This window comes from Camelus dromedarius, chromosome 11 (assembly GCF_036321535.1).
Source record: "Camelus dromedarius isolate mCamDro1 chromosome 11, mCamDro1.pat, whole genome shotgun sequence".
NCBI lineage: Eukaryota > Metazoa > Chordata > Mammalia > Artiodactyla > Camelidae > Camelus > Camelus dromedarius.
The window spans coordinates 21,073,987-21,095,092 of record NC_087446.1 but is presented as its reverse complement, the minus strand read 5'-3'; the positions used below and the strand labels follow the sequence as shown (position 1 = coordinate 21,095,092).

The following is a 21,106-nucleotide window of genomic DNA, read 5'->3' as shown; positions in this document are numbered from 1 at the left end:
CCTGATCTTCAAGAACTTATTTCTCTTTCTTAGCTCTCCATCAAATGTTTTAGGCTAAAACCTAAAGCTAAACCTTAAAGCTTTGCTCAGGGTGGTCAATTAAAGTCAACTACACAACCCCAAAAAATAACTACACATCATAATAAAAGCTATTGTAATGTCAAAATTGTACCTGGTCTGGATGACCAAAAAAACCTCAATTTCTGAATGTTCTTTAACTCCCTAACTCCCCAAACCTCACTTACAATCTAAATGTGGGTATTTTAGGACCCAATAAATAGAAATTCTGTTCTTTGTCAAAGTTTAGAATTTATATGAAGATGGACAAAGGAATCAGACAATAAGAGATCAAAATGTTTTATTACTGAAACTGCTGTTGGGACAGTGATTTAAGTATATGGAAAAGGGTGTTCCTGAAACTGAACCCCCAAGTTAGATAAAGTTACCTGACACAGAAAGAGCAGGATATTCACAGGTTTCCAAGATGTACAAGTGTAAGACTCACTTCTCCTTAAAAATAGAGCCTACACTATTATGATTCCATAAATATGTTACTCTAGAATCAAGAACTATGAACTCACAAGGAAGGAAATGAAACTTTATGTCATCAGCATCTTTGCCTAAAGAAGAGCTTTGGAAGTATCAACAATGAATGTACTTGTATTAATATCTCTTCAGATTTCTAATGGTTTTTTCTTCCTCCTGGAATACATTTAATTTCCAATTTCCCATATCACCATCTCTAAAAATGTATTGATAAGGTTTATGACAAACTTTCCAAATTCTTAGAGATCTGTAAATATATTTTACACCTAAAATTACTTGACAATTGTAAAACTACTGTTTTAAAATAATTTTTCCTCAAAATTTTGAAGGTACTACTCTTCTGGCTTCCAGTTATGTCTAATTTCAATTGATTCTCACTCTTTTGTGTGTGACATACAGAATTTCTTTTTCCTTTCTCTCTCAGAAAGCTTAAGAGTTTTCCCTTTATCTTTGGGATTCAGAAATATCAAAAGTACATTTGTATTCATTTTTGAATATATTTCATTTTTCTACTTTATACTTTCAGTCTAAAGACTTGTTAGACTGGACTGTCTTACAAGTATTGACCTAAAACATTTTTGTGTCTCGACTTAACTTTGATTCTAAGAAGCTTACTTTTACTGAGACTTATGGGATTAAAGATGAAGTTGTCTTTCACTAGTAATACACCTGTTTAACTCTCATGATAGTCCTTGATAGGCAGTGAATGCATTAAAATTGACAGAATACCCAGTGAACAGTTACTTAGCTCCAGAAATATAAATTCTGAAATATTTATATCAATTTTTATCTACTAATGTTTTCCTCCTGCATTTTTAACACTGTATAATTTTTTATTAAAACATATATGTATGTTGAAATCTTCTGTATCTTAAGACTAAATTGAAAGATACTATAAGAATATTAACATATTAATTTATCATTTTCAATCTTTAGTTATAATATATGTTAGATTTGCTATGTTCTCTTGAATGGATATCACTGCTAAGTGAATATGGATTTCATATTTGAAATCAATTTTTCAACATCATTAAAGTGAAATTAACATTCCATCTTAGCCGTCAGCAGCATCCTCCAGAGAAGCAGTTTTATCCTTGGAGCATAACAGTCACAGCTAATCACTACCGATGGATCTTTATGTTAGAACTTCAAAGGCATAAAAGTGAAGCTCTATAGATTTAGTTAATTTATTTCCATTGCAATCCTAAGGGGCTTCTTCAATGCATAAACTTTAATGTGTTTTGAAACTCGACACTTATAATCTTTGGCATTTGGAAGTTTCAGAGTTTGCATATCTCCAAGCAAAATAAATGTCACTGGAAATATTCATAATTAAAAGTATCACAGATTACACAACAGTCTTTCATTTAATAAATATTTATTAAGTGCCTATGTGCCAAGTTATACTTATAAGTTGTATTCCAGAGGTTAATTTAGAAGACATGTGTGAGAAGGTTTGAATAGATTTTCCCTTGTAAGTAGTATCATATATATGGAAGAGAAATGTCTTTGCTTCCTCCACAAAATATATTTTGTAAACATGTTATAGGAACTATATTTTGCTGGATGAAGCAAAAAGAGGAATTCACCGGTGGGATATTAGTGTCTCAGAGCCTGCAGAAGCAACAGAGCCAGGACAACTGCAGAATTTCACCTTTAACAGATGGTGAAGTCTTTCCCTAGAGTGTTGTCAACAACTCATCTTTTCTATTTCACATTTTTGAATTCCTAGGTGAAAGAATCTGATTGGCCTAATGTGGCAGAGATATCTGTACTTGGATCAATTAGTTGTAGTCAAGAGTTCACTTAGTATAGACGTGATTACAGGGGAACACTCCTGGGCAACCAGTTCAAAAAGATCTAATAAAGCAGAATATTTCAGAACCTAAATCCAGTGCTCTCAATGTTTATCTGGGAAAAGGTGCCCCAATTTTCTACTTGGAAACCCAGGAGATTATCTTCTCTGCCTGCACTGAGCTGGAGCTTGCCTTGCCTTGCTTTCTGATCATGGACAGCCCTGCCAAGCTCCAGCTGTGAACAATTCTAAGAATTCCCTGAACCTAAAAAATAATAATATCCAGAGGCTAAAGGCCCAAATCCATTTAAATTTGTTAGGAAAAATGAATCTAAGGAAAACAAAAGTGCTGTTTATATATCTATATATATATATTTGGAGGAAGGAAAAGAACATGGAAGGAACAGGGCTGCTGTTTTGAGCCTACAGTACAATGTCAATAGATTAGAGAGTAAGTAGAACCAGAAGCCCTGTATAGTGTCCATATTTTCTGCCCATGAAAAATGAAAAGAATAAAATAAGGATTAACAGCAGGAAGTGAAAACTCAAGATAGTTACATGTACTGGAAGAATGACCTCCTTTTCTAAATAAATCCATACTGTTTGTCTTGATTAATGTAAATCCTGGATTAATGGAACATGGTAATGATAACTTTTGACTCATTCACTTAGTACCTATTATGTCCCAAGAACTGTGTTGGAAACTACTGATACTTGAATTTTACAGTTCCATTCTTCAAAGAGATTTTAGAGTGTCACGAAAAACAAATTATTGCAGTTAAGTATTTCAGTTGCCATGATCATTTCTCTAAGTCACTGGCTTTGAACAGAATGAGAAAAGTGCCACCTAATGTTCTTATTTAAAGGATGTTCTCCAAGCTGAAGACTGGTCATCTCACTCTTAGTTCTAAAAATAAATGTAAAACACTTACTAGATTATTTCTGAACAATAAAAAGGGACATTATTGACCACCAAGAGTAAATGGATATCCTTAAGAATAAGCTGTGCCCGTGAACTTTTCAAACATTTTCTACACATGTAGATGAGGAAAACTGCTGTAGAAGTACCATATATTGAGTTTAGCAAGGTATTTCATTTACTTTCTAAATGAACATAAGTTTGGAATGAGATGAACAACATGGAAATATAACTGATGGAACCATTGCAATCAGAGGGGCTGAACAAGTAGAATTGATGATGCCTGAGTGAAATGGAAGGTGGTGGACTCAGCTCTTTGATAATTGATTTAAATGAGAATATCAGATTTGTGAAAGCATGAAGCTAGAAGACATAATTAATTTTTAAATTAAAAATTATTTAAGGAAAACCTTTACAGAGAGATGCAAATCTAACAAGACGAAGTTTAGCAGGGTCATTTATATAAATCTGCCTCCAATTTCATGACCATACATATTGATTACTTGTATATAGGGGGATATGTATCATTTAACTGCAGCTCCTAAGAAAAAAAAAATGTTTCTGCAAAAAAAAAAAAAAAGGCAAATTAGCAATGCCTGATAAAGAAGTTAACGATTTCAATATCCAAGAGGCAATTGATAAGGCCAAAATGCTATGCACTGACCAGATCATGGCTGGATATTGTGTTAATTTCTGGAAGATGTATCCATATATAATCAGAAGAACATGCCCAGTATAGCAAGATGATACCAAACCATGCCTTCAAGGAGCACTAGAAGTAATTAGGAATGTGTGGAGTGTGGACCACAAGATCCAAAAGCTGCTTAGAGGAAACAGCTGTGTTCTTTAAGGCTGTGTGAGATCTTGGACCAAAAGTGAGAGGTTGTTACAGATAAATTTGAGCTGCATCTAAGTGAGAAATGTTAACAATCACAGATCTGAGAAGAATTGACCTTCTTGAAAGACAGTTGTTCCTCATGATTATATCCACTATATATCTGCCAAACGTGTGTATGTACAAGATTATTATGTGAGGGATTCAAATTTCAGCTGAGAGATTGGATTGCATGCCCTTTAAATTGTCCCTGCCCTGCGATTCTATGATTCTCTACGTAATTCAGAGAACTGGACTCAGAGAACCTCTGCTCTTGTAAACATTTGAGATGCCTGGCATAGTGTAGGTACTCAAAACTTATGTTCTAAAAAACTGAATACAAGAGTGGAAGCTAGGTAGAAAAATAACTCTCAGGTGAAGAGGAAAACTTAAGAATATTGAACAGGAACTAGGACAGTGACTCCCACTCAGATGACCAAACCAGACATCTGGGCTTCATCTTTGCCCGTCGTTCTGCTTGTCCTTACTCTTCCTCTGTACACCTTCATCCACTATCACCATCACCTCTGTATGCTTTCACTCAAGGTACTATTTCTTTAAAATCTCTCAAACGTGTTGATATTCTTCTTTTCTTTCTGAGGCCATCATGCTAAAACAATCTTGGTTCTTCCAGTCTTGCCTTCTTCTAATCCATTCTTCACACTTCAACTAAAGAGATCTATCTGAATCATATTTCTAAACTTGCCTAAAATCCCTCAATCATTTCCTAGCATCACTAGGATAAATGTCAAATGCTTTTAGATAGCCCGTAAGTCCCTACATTATCTGGTCCCTCTGTATCTCACCAGCTTTCTCTCTCTACTTCTCATCTTGCATGTTATGTTCTTACCGTACTTAATATCTGTTTCTTGTTTATGACTACTATCTCTGTGTGTGCAAAGCTCCTGTTCCATTTTCCTCCTCATCCTTTGTGTAGTAATGATAATAATGATCTACTTTATATGTAATAAATATTTAATAATTACATTGAGTAATTACAGTATGCTAGGCACTTTTCTACACATTTGGCATGTACTTTCTCTCTTAATTTTCAAAAAGCATTTGAGGTAGAAACTGCTATTTCCTTCCACACATGAAGAAACAGCTTTCTAGGCACCGTGGTACATAAAAGTGCTGACCTCCTGAGCCCCATTTTCTCTGAATTGCTTAGGATATGAGGGTAAAGTCACAATATAGAGAGCATGTAGCCCAGTCTTTCAGCTGGACCTGTGGTACCCTACCTAATTTTAAATGTCTACATAGAGAGGCAACAAAGAATCTCTCACCTTTATACTTTGAAAAGAGTACCATAATTTTTTTCCATTGATAATAATTAGTTTCTTATCCAACCCCATCCCATCCTTCAAAATGAGCAACAAATGTATTCAAATCAAACACCTTTTTTAAGAATGGGAAGGGAGGTAATTTCAAAGTGGTGTAGTTGCTTTATAAGTTGCTTTTTTTCTGATATAATTAGCCATACATAATATCCCAAAGTTTGATATAAGATTAGTAATGATCACTAATACATAAGCTATGTAAGAAATTTAAATGTGTGCTTGAATTAGTCTAATGTTACTCATCCCAGTAAAATGTTCAAAGTCACTGCCTAATAACAAGGATAATTAAGTCCCTTTATTAGAAGAAGAAAGTCACTAATTAAGGTACATTTAAATATAATACTGACTGACATCTTAATATGGAAAGTGTTCTCCATATTTATTTCCACAAATGTCAGATCTTATATTAGCTCTGTACAGTGTTTTTTTTAAGGTCTTTGAAGATGTGCTTTTTTCCCCCAGAGTATTTAAAATTAGCCTTTCAGGAAGCAAGCATCTCTCCCTTGTTTCCACATTTCTAAGAAGGGCAGTAATTATCTATATCCTATTGCTAGGGTTTTATTTAAAAAAGTAGTTCCATACCAAAAGACTTTTCATTCAAAAGTAAGTAGTATGTGCATGTATGTTATATCTTATGCTCATATATATACAAACATACAATTAAATGGCTTTATTTCAGATTCTGCATAATTAAGATTTTAATTTTGGACTTGACTGGGATACATTGGCTAGGCAAATGAATAACAAAAGTCTTGGAAGAATTAAAGATTTCTTAACCACTTTTAAAGAGTCTCCAAAACTTAAGCTATTTGAAGTCAACATGAACTTAAAAAAGGAAAAAGTGTTTCTGAAGAAGTGTGATGATGAACTGTATTTAAAACTCCTTAACCATTTTCTTTCATTTATAAGGATCACTAGAAATATGCTTGGCTATTTATTTTTTATCTGTATCCCATCATCTGTCATTATATACAAAGCAATTTCTGCCATCACCCTGGGTGCTCCACATAGATCAACCATTCACAACTTAAGTTCATGGCTTTATCACTTCCAGTGTTATTCTCTACTCCTAGTCAGACACTTTTCACGTTATATTCAGAATCTTGTCATCACCCCCCAAATCATTCTTATTAGGAAATTACTAATTCAATCATATCAGTCCTTCCTAACCATAGTCTCCTTCTTTCAACTTGCTTGATCAACTTCTTCTCCTCTCATCTTTTTTTAAACTTCTGTCCTTTCCCAGTGCATCAGCCCCATTCTGTCCTCTTCTTTCTCTGTACTTAGCTTGGATTCTACATCCAGAATTTCACCACACTTAACCATTCCTACGTCCTATCACTTCTCTTTCACTTGGTCACATCCATGTCATAACCACAGTCACCAGTGAATTTTCTTTCTCCGTGTCTGCATGGGCACCTCTGTGCTGCTGGGGAAAATTAACACAGGGGAATCTGGACCACCTTCATTTGGGAATTCGACACTGCCAACAAGTAATAACAATATTTTTCTCTCACTAATCTTCTTTCTGCTCTCTGCAACTTTTGTCGAAGACCTCCACTGTCCTCACCCTGCATCTTCTGCAGATGTGTTCACATTCCACCTTAGAGGGAGAGAATAACGACACCATCTGTGTCCTCTGAATTACTTGCTGCCAAATTCACACTAACACTTGCCCCCATCCTGCCTTATTACAGAAAACTAGTTTAGTCTCTTCTTTAGACCATACCTCCCCATTTTCTCAGCCATGTTTTGCCAATTTCCCACTAGAACTTACAGTGTCAAATTCTGCTCTTTTCTGTGTTGTGGCCATCAGCCTTTAAATATTGTCAGGTATCACCCATTAAAGGAATCCTTTCTTCATCTCACTTTTCCACTTCAGTTATTACCTGTTCACTCCTCCATCTGGTGTTGATTGATCTTAAAAATTGCTAAGTCACCAACTTGAACCTTAAGAAGCAAGAGGCAACCATATTCCACATACAAAGTTCCTTTAGTAAATTATTTCTAAAATGAAGCTTTACATTCGAAGTTGACTAGTTATAAACAGGAGAAGGCCTATTCTTTTAGGAGGAGATCTAGAAGATTAAAGTGAGGCAACTAAAACATGTAAGAATCCTGTTTTGGACTATAAGACAGATGTTAGTTGATGATGTCCTCTTGTTGTGTCTGGATGTATGCTGATGTCCCCAAGAAAGATACTGTACCAATAATTGGTTTTGATCTTATTCATTAGAAGGTAACTTAAAACCTGTTTTTTCTAGGTCAATGAAAATTGTTATTTGCCTATTGTTAAAGTGATCTTTAAAGAACATTAATTTTTTTAAGTGTATTTATTTAATTAATTTATTTTTTGGTGGGGGGAGGTAATTAGGCTTAGTTAGTATTTATTTATTCTTAGAGGAGGTAGTGGGGACTGAACACAAGACATTATGCATGCTAAGCATTTGCTCTACCATTTGAGCTATACCCTCCCTGCAAAAAACATTAATTCTTGACAGAATCTTTCTTGCTATTATTATCACCTAGACAATCTGAAGTAGAAAGAAAAAGAATGAGGTTACATGTTACTGTAAATAACTGCATGCGGAAAAGAGTATCAGTTTTTATAGGACAAATTAAACACTGTATCCAGACCAAAAAAAAATTCTGCAAATATATATTACCTCTGATATGGATTTATAATATATTATCACAAAATCTCTTAGCGTCATTTACAACTATGGCTTTTTGTCCTTTGCAGAACATATTTTTTTGAAAGTTGTGAGCTGAAATACTTAATATTCTAAGTGGGCTAAGTGAGATAGCTGCTCAGTATTGTTCTTAAACTAATTGACTATGGAGGAGACAAAAGTTCATAAAAATTATGAGAAGTCAGATAATGTATACACCTTGAGAATAAATATATTAGAAATTTAAGCAATACTTTTTGAGTGGTATCTTTGTATTTGTGTTTCCTGTTTATTTTCATAATTTCTCTTAGGTTTTATATTTAAGGTATTTTTATATGTACAAGTTTCCTGTTTTAGAAAATGATAAATATGTGACTAATATTAATCTTCCACTGTGTGCAGTTTTAATCAACTTGTTTTATTGAAGAGCAATTCCTAGTTAGCTGGTAGGTTGAGGAAGATAATTTTGTCCATAGTAATAACTGGTCTCAACTACTTCTGGCAGTTTTCATGAAGAGCTCAGAAACTGCCCTTTTTTTAGACATCAAAGAGTTCACAGTTATGTTGATAGGAAAACCATTTTAGCCGCCTAGAATTTATCTTTTTGGGTCTTAATTTTTTTTTTTTTTCTGTTGCATGTGTGATGTAAGAAATACGCCTTAAATTTCTTAGGACATTGTGATGCCAATTTGTATGGACAATTATGTTTTTGTTTATGTGAAAAATTTAAACAGCTTGGCACAGCTATTCTGCAGCTAAGGTCAAAGGACATGCATTTCTGCAACATGTCATTTCATAAAGAAATGCACAGTTTCTCTGAATGAATGCGTTTAGCGGAGGCACGTGCAGGGTGTTCTGTCGCACGTCCAGCTTTTCTTTACAATAATTGTGCAATAAAAAAGGAAATTCTCTAACTTGACTAATTGCTTAGATAGGAATCTCTGCTTCATAGTTTTGTTATATCGAATGTATTTTATGAGCTGTAGTAAGAGTTTTATTTTTCTAAGAATTAGTCCACTATGCTAGTGTAGAAAACTTAAAATAATATTTTCATGGCTTTTGGTTGAATTATTTAAATTCCATATTTTCCCAGCGCCTCTCCTCTATCCAGGGAACAAGTGGGCTACTCCAAACATTACATTTAGATCAATTTTTTGTGATGTTTCTGCTAACATTAGTAAACCAATCTAGTTCATTTTCTCCCTCAGAGCAACATTTATAAACATCTGTCCAAATAAATAAATGTTTCCATTAAAAGACACTCAGTTGGCACAAGCTCAACATTTATTTTGCCAGTTCAAATAGAGGAGAAAGAATTAGTATGGCAAAGGGAGAAGAGTGATAGAATTTTTTATATTTTCTGATTACTGGCACACAATTATTTATAATAATTATTATTGTTATAGCACTTGTTAGAATAATAAAATTATGGGACTGGAATGCACACATTTCTTCTTGTGTCAAATTAAGATGAGGAAATTGAACATCAGAACCTGCTAGTGACTTTGACTAAATCGTGTATGGGAACAAGAACCGATATTCTGACCCTCAAACCAGTGCTTTCTTCCAGCTGCTCCTTTCAAGTAGTCTGCTGTATTTGTCTTGAGCTCTAACAGTAAACTTACAAATCTGTATGAGAATCTAGCACCATTTAGTAAGTTACTGCTGCTCCGATTTGTGAAATAACCCAAGAGCGGCCTTAAATAAAGAATATTCTTTAACAAGGTGCCTGACTTCTTCCCTGGGTTTACTAGAGGCTGGGAAAATGTGGTCATGCATGTTTCAGAGTGGCTCATTTTCAAGAGACAGACTTACTGGTCAACTATTAAAACTGCTTTCAGCCTGATTATGCTTTTGGACACAGTGAGTATGTATGTCATGGTGAAAACAAAACAAAACAAAACACCATGTCTTTCTCGTATCTGAGCTTCCGCACATCTGAAATGATGCTCTTGTTTTATTCCATGACTTTCTTTGGATTGAAATGTATCCATTAACATTTGTGTGCTTTTCTTTTCCATCCGTCCTTCTCCATCTCATGAAAAGCACATCAGGGTAAGTTGAATCACAATGGCTGCTGAATATGTCTGTTTTCAGCACCATCTTCTTTTTTCTTTTATCTTTAGTATTTCTCTTTTCAGTTGTAACACAAGCTGCACTGCCTCTGACCTAAAATGAAAATTGTGAAGTGTATTCATTTTCTTAGCATAAAAGGAATCATTGGTTCAGAGAAATGTTCACATTCAAATTAATCAAGTTGGCCTTTCAGGCACTTCAATTTCTTTGGTTCTATTAGACATATGTCAAAAGACAATCCAGATGTCATTTCCCCTAGTGCTCAAGTCCCTCTCTAGGGGTTAGTGTGACATTTAGTGACACCTAATCGTTGCAGTCACTTGAGTACTTCTGACGGTGCTGCCTGGCAGTCTACCTGGATATTTCCTGGTGCTTTGTGGTTCTCCACCAGCATTATATTCATGAGACAAATTTATTTGTCAGCTACTAGGACTGCGCTTAGATGAAGAGGGTTAAATGCTGGGTCTTTCATAGCAGAACTTCTACGCTTAGATTCCAAAGTCATCCTTGGTTTTGGTTGGACCCTCTGGTTTTGGGTCTACTTTCCATTGTTTCCTACACTACCAGTTAATTTGTAGAGTTTAAAAAAATATATGTTACTCAAATTACTGCTTCAAATTTCAAATCCTACTTTTTGAACTCAACTTAGAATATGTTATTTATTTCCAAAACCAGCTGGGCTTCAAAGTAAAACAAATTGAGCTTAATATTATGGAATACTACCGTGGTGTAAACATTTGCATTGGTAACATGGTTAGTTGTAAAACACTTTAGATGGGGATAGGTGTTGCTTTTACCCTTAAAACAAAACATTTTGAGGGGGTAAAGGAAATGGCTCCAATGAGATGCAAATTATTCAGGAAGCTATGGAGAGTGTCACTGATTGGCTGTATGGATATTGTATGTACCAAGGTCATGTGCTTTGTTCATTAGTATGGTTTATATTTGTTATATTTTTCTACTCTAATTTTAAGTTCTAGTTACTACTACCAACTTATTTAACAATGCAGTACTAACTTGACTTGGGATAACTTATGATATTAGGGAAAGTCCTAGTACATGTTCTTGAAAATGCAAGGCAAGCTGTGGTTAGGGTACTATTCAACTATGCTGGCCAAATGCAAGTTGTAAGCTCCTACTTTTAAAAAATAATCAATATTCTAACATTGAATTTTTAAAACACTATTTTCATGTTATCATGCAATTTTGGCCTTCTATTTTCTAATGATATTTAAGTTTCAGGAGGAAGATAATCCCAAGGAATAAACTTCATTCCTCCATCCCCTTTTGAATGAAATATTGAAAAATAGTAAATGCATAATACATCAATGTTTGTAGACTTTAAGAAATTGATATAATTACCTTAATTCTAAAATTCAATTTCTTGTCTTATCACATGTGCTCCTGAAATTTAAACATTTTAAGACCTCAAAATCATTTCCTTCATGCAATTGCTAAAAGAAAGCTTAGGAGATTAAAATGTCAGGAGAAGGTAGTACAAACATAGTAAAGATGTGGGAAAGAAAGTTGAATTGTGAATCAGAAGATGATATTTTAAGCCCCAACTTTCCCACGCATTTGCTGCATATCTTTGAGTGGCTGACTTGTATAGTGTACACTTTCTAATATTACTGTCAACTTCCTAATACTCACAAGATTATGGAATAACCTAAGAAGCATGGAAACTATAAACTTCAAATCTGAGTTACAAAGGGCTCAAAACTAAGTGAATTACTAAAGCAATCTAGTCTAAAAGGCATCCAACTAAACAAACAAAAAAAATTACCAGTGTTCCTTCAGTAAGTCCCCAATTTACTATCAGGAAGGGACCGGGAACAACATTCCACAGGGTCTTGCAAAAGTGAAATTGTTTACTGGAAAGTAATACAAGCCCCTCTAGTTTTCAACAACAGCACGAGTTACTGTATTGTTCCATTACATTTGTGTGTGGTTCTGTGTGTTTACACCTTTTTTAATGGTATTGAAAGTGATTATATTCAAAATAAAGTCACGAATGAAATTATGTAAATCCCAACTCAAATTCACAAATAAATTAAATTTATTTCCTGAGACTAGGCCCTCCATTTCAAGTAGCTGGCAGTAAAAAGGTTTCAATATGAATGAACTTCGGTTTTATGTAATCAAATAATTTCAGTTCCAAGCAACCTAGCATGTGTTCTGAGAATCTAAATGAAATGCTACTTAAATTGAGAATCTAAATGAAATACTACTTAAATGTGCAGTGGACTTTTATATGCATGGCATGTGAAAACTGTGTCATAACAGGATACACAGATACACACACGTGTGCACTTCACACAGACAAATCACAGTACGCTGTGCTTTTGAAATCAAGTCAACCTTGCTAATGTCGGATTTAAAACTCTTCATTTTGTGGTGCTAAATATGTATATTTAGGTAATCAATGTCTGGAACAGCTGATTGGAATTTGTAATGCATTTCTCTTTAGAATAATTATGTTAATTAAGACATAACATTTTCAGCTTACAGATGTTAAAAAAATTGAGATGGCACCATATTTTGTTCACATTTGCTCACCAGAATTTCAAACAGTTTCTGAAATACATAATTTTGTTTTTCATAGAATTAACCAATAGATATAGATTGCATGATGGAATTATAGCCCATTGTCTGGTTCAAATTTGAGGAGATCATATTCTGTTTGCCCTCCTGACTGTTGAAGTTTATTGGAACAAGATACATTTTATAATTAATAATAATGTGAGGTCTGTGTAAATTTACTGTTAGTATTATAGAGGGAAGATTTATTCTCTGTGCTACTGTGTTAAGAAGTAGATTCATTTGTTAAGTTATTTTGACTTATGTTTCATTCTTGGTTCTAATGGAGCCATGTATTTATTTGTTCTGGCCGTATCAGTAAGGAAGTATTTGTTGTGTGCCACAGCACACAAATGAGCCCTAAAGATAATTTTTCCAACCAGAGAATTCCTTTGTATCACAATAACACAAAATCAATTGAACTGAAACAGATTACAACAAATTCAGCTTTTTCATCCTGGCTGTATAAATGGAGCTAACCTTCCTCTTGCCAAGACGCAGAACCTGTTTTCAATAGGGAACAGCAAGAAAAGAAAATCATAGCTCCTTTTTCCTCTTATAGTTTTGGGGGCTGAAATGTGTGATAGTGAGAAGATAAAACTATCTATATTAGCATGAGGTCAAATAAATGTATGCCATCTCTAAAAGATAAATGAACAACAAGAAGAGAAATAAAGGTGGGAGACTGTCATTGCATTTAATTCTAACAAAGAGGTGTTGCTATGATCCTTCTTTTACTTTATGGAAACTTCAGAGAGGTTAGTTAGCTAAAGGATAGCATGGGGGTTAAGCGAGCTGACTGACCAGGCTGGTTGTTGGCGCTCACGTTCTGACTCTGCGCTCACTGACTCTATGCTCCAAGTAGTCTTTTCTTCAGTGTCCTCATCTACAAATGTGTATCAGTGTGTGTCTTATTGGATTGTTGTGAAGATTAAATGAATTATAGATATAAATCACTTAGGATAGTGCTTCACACATAGTAAGTGATAAGTGCATGTCAGCTATTATTATCTTGGGTCCAAACTTAATTTGCCTACATATAGAAACTTTGATCTTTCAAACCATGTATTATATCTCAGAAGAATATGAAGTGGTTCAGATGAAGAAGAGAGCACATTAGATAAAGCTCTGTGGTAGTCCTCACTGTATTCAACTGTAATGCAGTTTATTTAATTACATTTAAATACAGTTTTAAATTTTAAATGGGAAGTATAGTAAGTGCAATAACCAGAGTATGTACAAGTTATAATATTTGTATAGAACTGAAAATTAATTCTGTCTGGGAAAGATCTTGGAATCTCAACAGGAAGGATAAAGCAAAAACTGTGTCTGAAAGATGAGTGTGTTTGCCACAATTATGATGCAAAGACGGATGTTCCAGGCAGAATAAAAAAGCATCTACAAAGTCATGGAGGGTAAGATAGAATGAGGTATTTAGAAAACGGCAAGTATTTCAGTATTGATAGAACAGAATAAGCTGGGAGATAGCCAGGGGCCAGATCACCAAGGGTCTTTTTAATTATGCGAAGATGTTTGACTTTTATTTTCAGGGCAAGTGGGGCGTTTCTAAGAGGCATCTCTTACAAAAGGATTTGTGCTTAGAAAGGTCTTTCTGAAAGTTGGAACAAGGATAGGAGGGAGGGAGTACCAAAGGAAAGACAAACTGGGAGTTCATTGCCATGTCTACAAGTGAGAGTTTGAACAAAAGCTTTGATAGTATTTGATCAATTTACAAAATGTCATATTTAATGTTAGAGAGGGCACTTTTATCTCTTTCTGCAGCCAATCTGTGTAACTGCTAAGCAAAATTCTAACTCCTTTTTAAGATTCAATAAGTAATTGGATCTTAACAAAAACATAGAATACTTAAAAATTGCCTTTTGATCAGGGATCCTAGATGGTTGTCAACCCTGAGAGTTTCGTGCATTGCAAAATAGCAGTCTTTCAAAAGGTATTCTTGGCTAGATCATGCAAAGAAAAATGTATAATGCAGTGGAAGAATTCTCATCTCCAGTACTTTAGGATCTTGGGTGGGAGATGAAGCTTATGCGTGTGGTGTCCGTCACCAGTCTTTAAGAGTGATGCTGACACTATGAGTTTCCAGATTAAAAAAGGCATTGTGGACTAGGATGATCACAAAATAAAAGGAAGTGTTATGATTTAGGCAAGCAGTAAGATTTTGATAGTCAAAGAAGAAGAGAAAGCACTTACCAGCTCTGGAAAATGGTACTTGCAAAGATGGAATTACTCATGTTGCAAATGATTTGCCAATGTCAGTTCTCAGTTCTGGTTAGAAGGAAGGGAAGATGATTAGAACGGAAAATCGAGACTAAACCAATTTTAGGCTTTGTAATCTAGGTTGAGGATTATTCTTCAGGCATTTCAGGAACAATCAAAGGGTTTTAAGAGGACAGTGTGATGATAAATAGCTCACATTTATTGACTTTTTCCTTTGTACAAGTCACTTCTGTAATCACATTACATATATTTTCTTAGCCAATTCTCATACCAACCCTCTGAAGTAGGTTCTGCTATCAGCTGCATTTTACAGATGAGGAAACTGAGGCACAACAAGGTAAAGTGACTTGTCTGTGGATGCAGATCTAAGAAGGGAGGGCACCAGGAATCCAGCCCAAGCGTTCTGACTTCGGAGCCCACTGTATTACCTGCACTGCTTTGACAGCAGATTTTTTCATGGCAGTGTATTGGAAGGGTAAGAAGCCTGGAGAGTGGGGCCAATTAAAACGCTGAGAGAAAAAAGAACAGTGGCAGTGAAAGCAGAAAGTAAAAGAAGATGAAACAGAAAGTAAGAATGGGAAACTGACAGGCATTAAATGGAAGGTGACTGAAGTGGCCACCCTGAGTGACAGGGGTGATGATACTGCATGGTATTTAGACAGTCATATCACAAATTGGCAGTCTCAAAATAGCATCTTAGGTGAAGTGGTCTGAGAATGAAGTCTCTTTTCACTGACAGCAGTGAATCATCCACACTGGGAAAAATTTGGAAAAGAAGACTTTACTGCCCTCACATTCTATGAATTTTTGAGTAACTAACAAATTTCAGTTCTCAGAGTTTAACATCTTATTGAATTTATTATTTACAAGTTGTTCTTCCAAACTCTAAGGGCCTGAGAACAGGGACTTTGTATGCCCTGAGGCTAGGTTAGGCATTCAGTCATTGGATTTTTAGAGACCTACTATGTGTCGGGTTTTTGTCTTCCAAACAAAAAATAAAATTGATCAAAGCTCTAACTCAGTAAAATGTTAAAGATATTCTGGGAAAATTGCTTAGTACAAAGGAGCCTAGAAAAATAAGTCGTAAATATTGCCTCTAGGTCCAGGGTGGGATGGCTTCAGAGAGGAAGTATTTTTGTTGTGTCTTGAAAATCAAGATAAAGTGAGTGGAACAACAAGGCAGGAAGGCATGTGGACTTTATTTAGTGTCAAAGAAACGTAGCTTAGAAACATAAGCATTCCCCACCAACGAGGTCAAAGCTGAAACAGTTAAAGTCATAAAACCTAAAAAGGAGGATTTCCATTTGGATTGGCTCGTTTAAGCAAAGTCATACTTGCTTACATTAATTGGGTTAGGACTTAGAAACCACAACCCTGGCAAATGTTCTTGATTTATTTACCTTTCTTAGACACTCTTGATCCTTGACCTAGAAATCCTTGGGTCCAGGCGTAACTAGGGTGCCTGCGCCTTGTTCCTGTCTTCAGATCAGGCACAGCAAGTGCAAGCTTCCCTCTGCACGTTTCTGCATGAACATGCAAGCCACTCACACACCGGGGTGTTCCCCACGCCTTGGGCCTTCGTCATGTGTCACGTCCCGTTTACAGTAGCTCACTGACACCCTTACTGAGCGAGTCTGAGGACTTTGGGAGAATCTTAATGGCATTCTTTACTGTGGATGAGAATGTGTTTCGTAAAAATCCTCAATGACTCAGAGGCTTTTCTGATTAAAAGTGACCTTCCCTTATAATTAGTACTTTTCTTGTATCTGTGTGTGTGTGTGTGTGTGTGTGTGTGCGTGTGTGTGTGAGTTTCCACGCAGATACAATTCTGTGCCTGAAACTTCCCCTAGAAGAAAGTGCTACTGATGTCCTCTAAGAATCTGGTCTAAAACTTAAAACAGAAGTCGGTACCTGTAATGTATAGTGTAGGTGCCCGTGTAGTAATATATGAGTGATCTGGGGGCAAAGGATGGTTAAATATTAGATTTTCTGGGAAAAAAAGAAAGACAAAAGTATTTCTTCAGGCCTAAATAGAAAGACAGTAATTTTAGACTCAGATTTGTCCTGGGGAAAGTGACCATGACATCATTCTGGAAGAACTGTTACTTAACCTTTGAAAAGGTGGACTCTGGGATACAGAGAGAATGCATACATCTCCACACATGCACTGGACAAACAGGAGACACCAGTGTATCCCAAATGCCTGTTGGTGCCAAGTCAGTTTTTTATTTATGATTGCCTAAATAGTTCAGGTCACTATTTCTTTGAGATGGGATTTGGATCAGAGAGATGAAGAGGGTAGGGTAGATCGGAACAGCTACTTTGGCTTTTGCTCTCAGTGAGACAGGGAGTAACTGGAAGTGAGCAGAGAAGTCACATTTTCTGACTTAAATTTTCACAGGATCTCTCCAGCTTGTGTGGTGCATTTTTTATTAGGGAACTGGTCAGAATTTTCACAATTAAAATGTTCTAGCTTTTAAAAATGGCTTACGTACAACTCATGTTTATCTTTTGTGAAAATGTTGTGTTCTTCCTAGGTGTTTTTTGCCTATTGACTGGCTTTTTTTTTTTTGCTAAACGTACCAAAAACCAATTGTAAATGTATACTTGTTTCTTCCTCTTTAATGCCACTCACCCGTCACATACTGGAAGTGCTCCTTTGCCTGATGGTTATAATGTTACAACTCTCAGTAATGCTCTTCGGCTCTGTGGAGGCCTACTTTAAATTTTCCTGCAGGTCTTCTGTGTTCAGTCCTGCCTCTGACCTTCCACCCTAACTGCTTATCCTGCTTGGGACGTAGTCCCTGCCTCCTTCCCACCCACCCTTCATGGCCAGTTGTTGCTACAAAGCCTTCACTGATCATTTCCCTTGCTACTAACCCCTTCTCCAAAATCCTCACACTCAGAATGTGCATCACTGAGTTTTAGCTTCTATTTGTGCGTTGTTCTATGTTCTTAGACAGTTTTATGTGTTTGCTTTTTCTGTCTAACCAGGGAGCTCCTGGAAAACTGGGTGCATGTCTGTATTTCCACAGGTCTCAGCTCAAAATAAGTGCTTGTTCAATAAGTATCTGATGGTTGGTTGTTTAACCCTTAAACCCATTTCTGTCACTTTATCTGTCATGGAGAGACTAGGCTATTCAAATCTGGTTTTCAGTGAAGGAATGTCATTGGGAAGCCTGAGCAAATGGGTGGGGGTAGAGCAAGCCAGGTGAGGGAGCCCCTCTAGTTTTCACCTGGGATTCAGGGCACCAGTGTTCCTGTTCCCTTGCCCAGGTGCTGAACAGGTTACACATGCTTCTTTGCTATCCCATCAAATGAAAGAGGAGTTGCTTTATGTGCCTCTCAGCTACTGGAAAACTTTAATTTTTGTTTTGCCTCCTTGTTTCTTTTTCACACTGCATTTTTGGTAACAACCATTGCCAACACGGAAAGAGAAAGCTTTTGGATTAAAAGGCATTTTTATTATGTATTTTTAACATATTACAGCTCACCACAATAATCAATTAATCAATTAGTAGTAGGAAGTAATCAAATGCTGCATCTGGAGTTCATATATAATATTAATGATGGATTCCTAAGCAAGACAGGCACATGTTCAAAATAAAACAATTTTATGTATATTTATATGTATACATTATATACATATATAATGTGTGTGTGTAAGATCTATAAAATCTATGCATCTAAAGTACAGAGAATATATTTTCCAATATAATCTTGGCCAGGTATATTATCAATTTGAGATTCAAAGAAAACACAATCTTGCTGTTCAGTAACGAGTGATCTGATATTGGTTTTGTAAATGGATGTCAGGATCAGCAGTAGGGACAATGATTAAAGATGCATGTGTCAAGGCTCTTTACATCTTCTTGTTTTCAGAAACAACCATTGGTTGCCATTGAGATGTTTTGGTTTCATTAAAACCAGTAGTGATTATAAATGAGATTAAGTGTACTGCTGAATTTTACACCTTACATTGCTTTGTAGTGATGGAAGTCAACTTGCCTTGGAGTTTTCTTCAAATGAGAAGTAATGTAGTCGAGACAAAACATGGACTCCTACGATAGCCCCTAGACCCAGAGAGCATGCGAAAATCAAGCACATCACTTGAATGGGGCTAAAAGGACCAGCTTTATCTTCTGCCTCTGTATACAGGCACTTTATCTACTATTGAAATAATAAGGGGAAGCAGGCAAGGCAGACCCCATAGGGCATGCTTGAATATGCATATGTGGGCCATTTTCTTGTTTAAGGGCTGTTTGCTGATAATAAAATTCAGCTTCTTAGTCCATTAACATTTAATGTTTGAATTTTAGTGAATACGTGTTGGAGAAAATTATTTTTAGATGTCACTATTTCATTTCTAATAAAATCAGTGGATGATTTGCATGTATTATTCAAAGGAGAAGGAATTCTGTTATTCTGTATTAATTCATGAAAAGCTTACGAAGGATTATGGGCTTTTTTTAAATACTGTCATTAAAAATAATCACTGCCATCTTTTCCCATTGTAGCTGACTCATAATCTTTGCTGTGTACTTCAGGCATGAACTTCTAGAAGAAGCTCGGAGGAAGGGATTACCTTTTGCCCAGTGGGATGGTCCCACTGTAGTCGCATGGCTAGAGGTAAGATAATTAAACCAAAAGGCTCTTAAACCAATCCCTGCTAATTTGATAGTGTTTTTAGAGACAAGTAGAGACAGATTCCTGATGTCCTAGTTTTCCAATAGTCTGGAATAGCTTATAAAGGGAATACTTACTTTAACTTGGGACCCATGGGCATTGTGGCAATTTTACTCAGATGCTCTCTTGTGATTGTGGTAGAAGGAAGCAGGCAGTGGGATATAAAGAAATTTTGGTAAATTCCATCTTCTTCATGTCTAGAGTAAGTCAGAAGAAACAATTTTTGAGTGACAGTTCTGTCATTGCAAGAAAACATCTGTCGCAGTACATCAGTCTAGAGTCCTTCCTCACCAGCAGGTTAACAGAGAAGAGCCATCTCCGTATTTAACATGTTATCCAAGATATCACTGCCAAACTGATTCCAAGAGAGCCACTTCTTTGCCTGCAGTGTAATCCCTGAACCTAATTCTCTAGAGCCTAGGGGCCAGCTAGGTTTAGACAATTGGAGTAATCCAGGAGAAGACATCTCCTTGTTCCCTCTGTGTCTAACCCGAATGTTTTAATAAAACAAGAACTACGTTCAGCGTTTCCTACACAACACAAGGGTCTGGAAAAATGAATACCTGAGCAGCAGGAGCAGACTGGGACAGTGAAGGAAATGACAGTTAGCTACTATTCTGGCAAGTGATGAACACATTCTTTATAGTAAAAAAAAAAAAAAGATTTACTGGGGTTCAGGGACTAGGAAATGACAGGTAGTGAAGTTTGTACTAATTAAAACTATCCTGAGCACACAGAAATTGCTCCTAATGTGCTCCCTAAAGTGACTCAAATTATAAAATGGAATAAACAAGATGAATGAGCTGGCTGATGCAGTGAATGAGAGCTCTTAACTTTCACCTCCTTTAGCATCTTCTTGAGGGCACAGCCCATTAAGAGTGATGTGTAGGAATAATTCTGATGGTTCACACACCATCTATCCACATCAAAAACTTTTAAAAAGTCTAATCAAGGATGACTTTGGTAACAATGTATCGGCGAGCATTTGGGTAATGTTAACCTGTGTGGAAACGCAAATTTCTTAGCATAGAGAAGGCAACAATCACTAGGGTGCGGTGAAGGTATATTTTGGTGTTTGGTTGTTTTGAACAATTTGAGTTTATAAACTATGAATTAGGTTCCATGTTCTCTCATATCTAATCACATCTGTCATGACAAGGTCAATTCCTTGTGCCTCACCTGTGGGGGATCCTGTCAACTCTTCAGTCATACATGGTACCTGGGTACCCTCCCTCCTCTTTCTTATCTCAGTCACTGCCCAGGCCACCTTGACTGAAAGATTTGGCCTTTTGTTTGTTTCCTCTTCAGAAGCAAACAACTTTTTAATATGGCAGAATTTTTTAAATTAAAAAAAAATCTGTTAATTTGTTACATGATAAT

General features: G+C 35.9%; 1 protein-coding gene across 4 annotated transcripts in view; it reads left to right on the top strand.

The window, feature by feature from the left end:
- PPFIA2 (PTPRF interacting protein alpha 2) overlaps positions 1 to 21,106 on the top strand; it is a 389,841-nt gene that overhangs the window by 338,641 nt on the left and 30,094 nt on the right. For all 4 annotated transcript variants that reach the window (XM_064491563.1, XM_064491562.1, XM_031463070.2 and 1 more), the window contains one exon: positions 19,588 to 19,669. In XM_064491563.1, the coding sequence (XP_064347633.1) occupies positions 19,588 to 19,669 (82 nt within the window). The remainder of the gene's footprint in view (positions 1 to 19,587; positions 19,670 to 21,106) is intronic.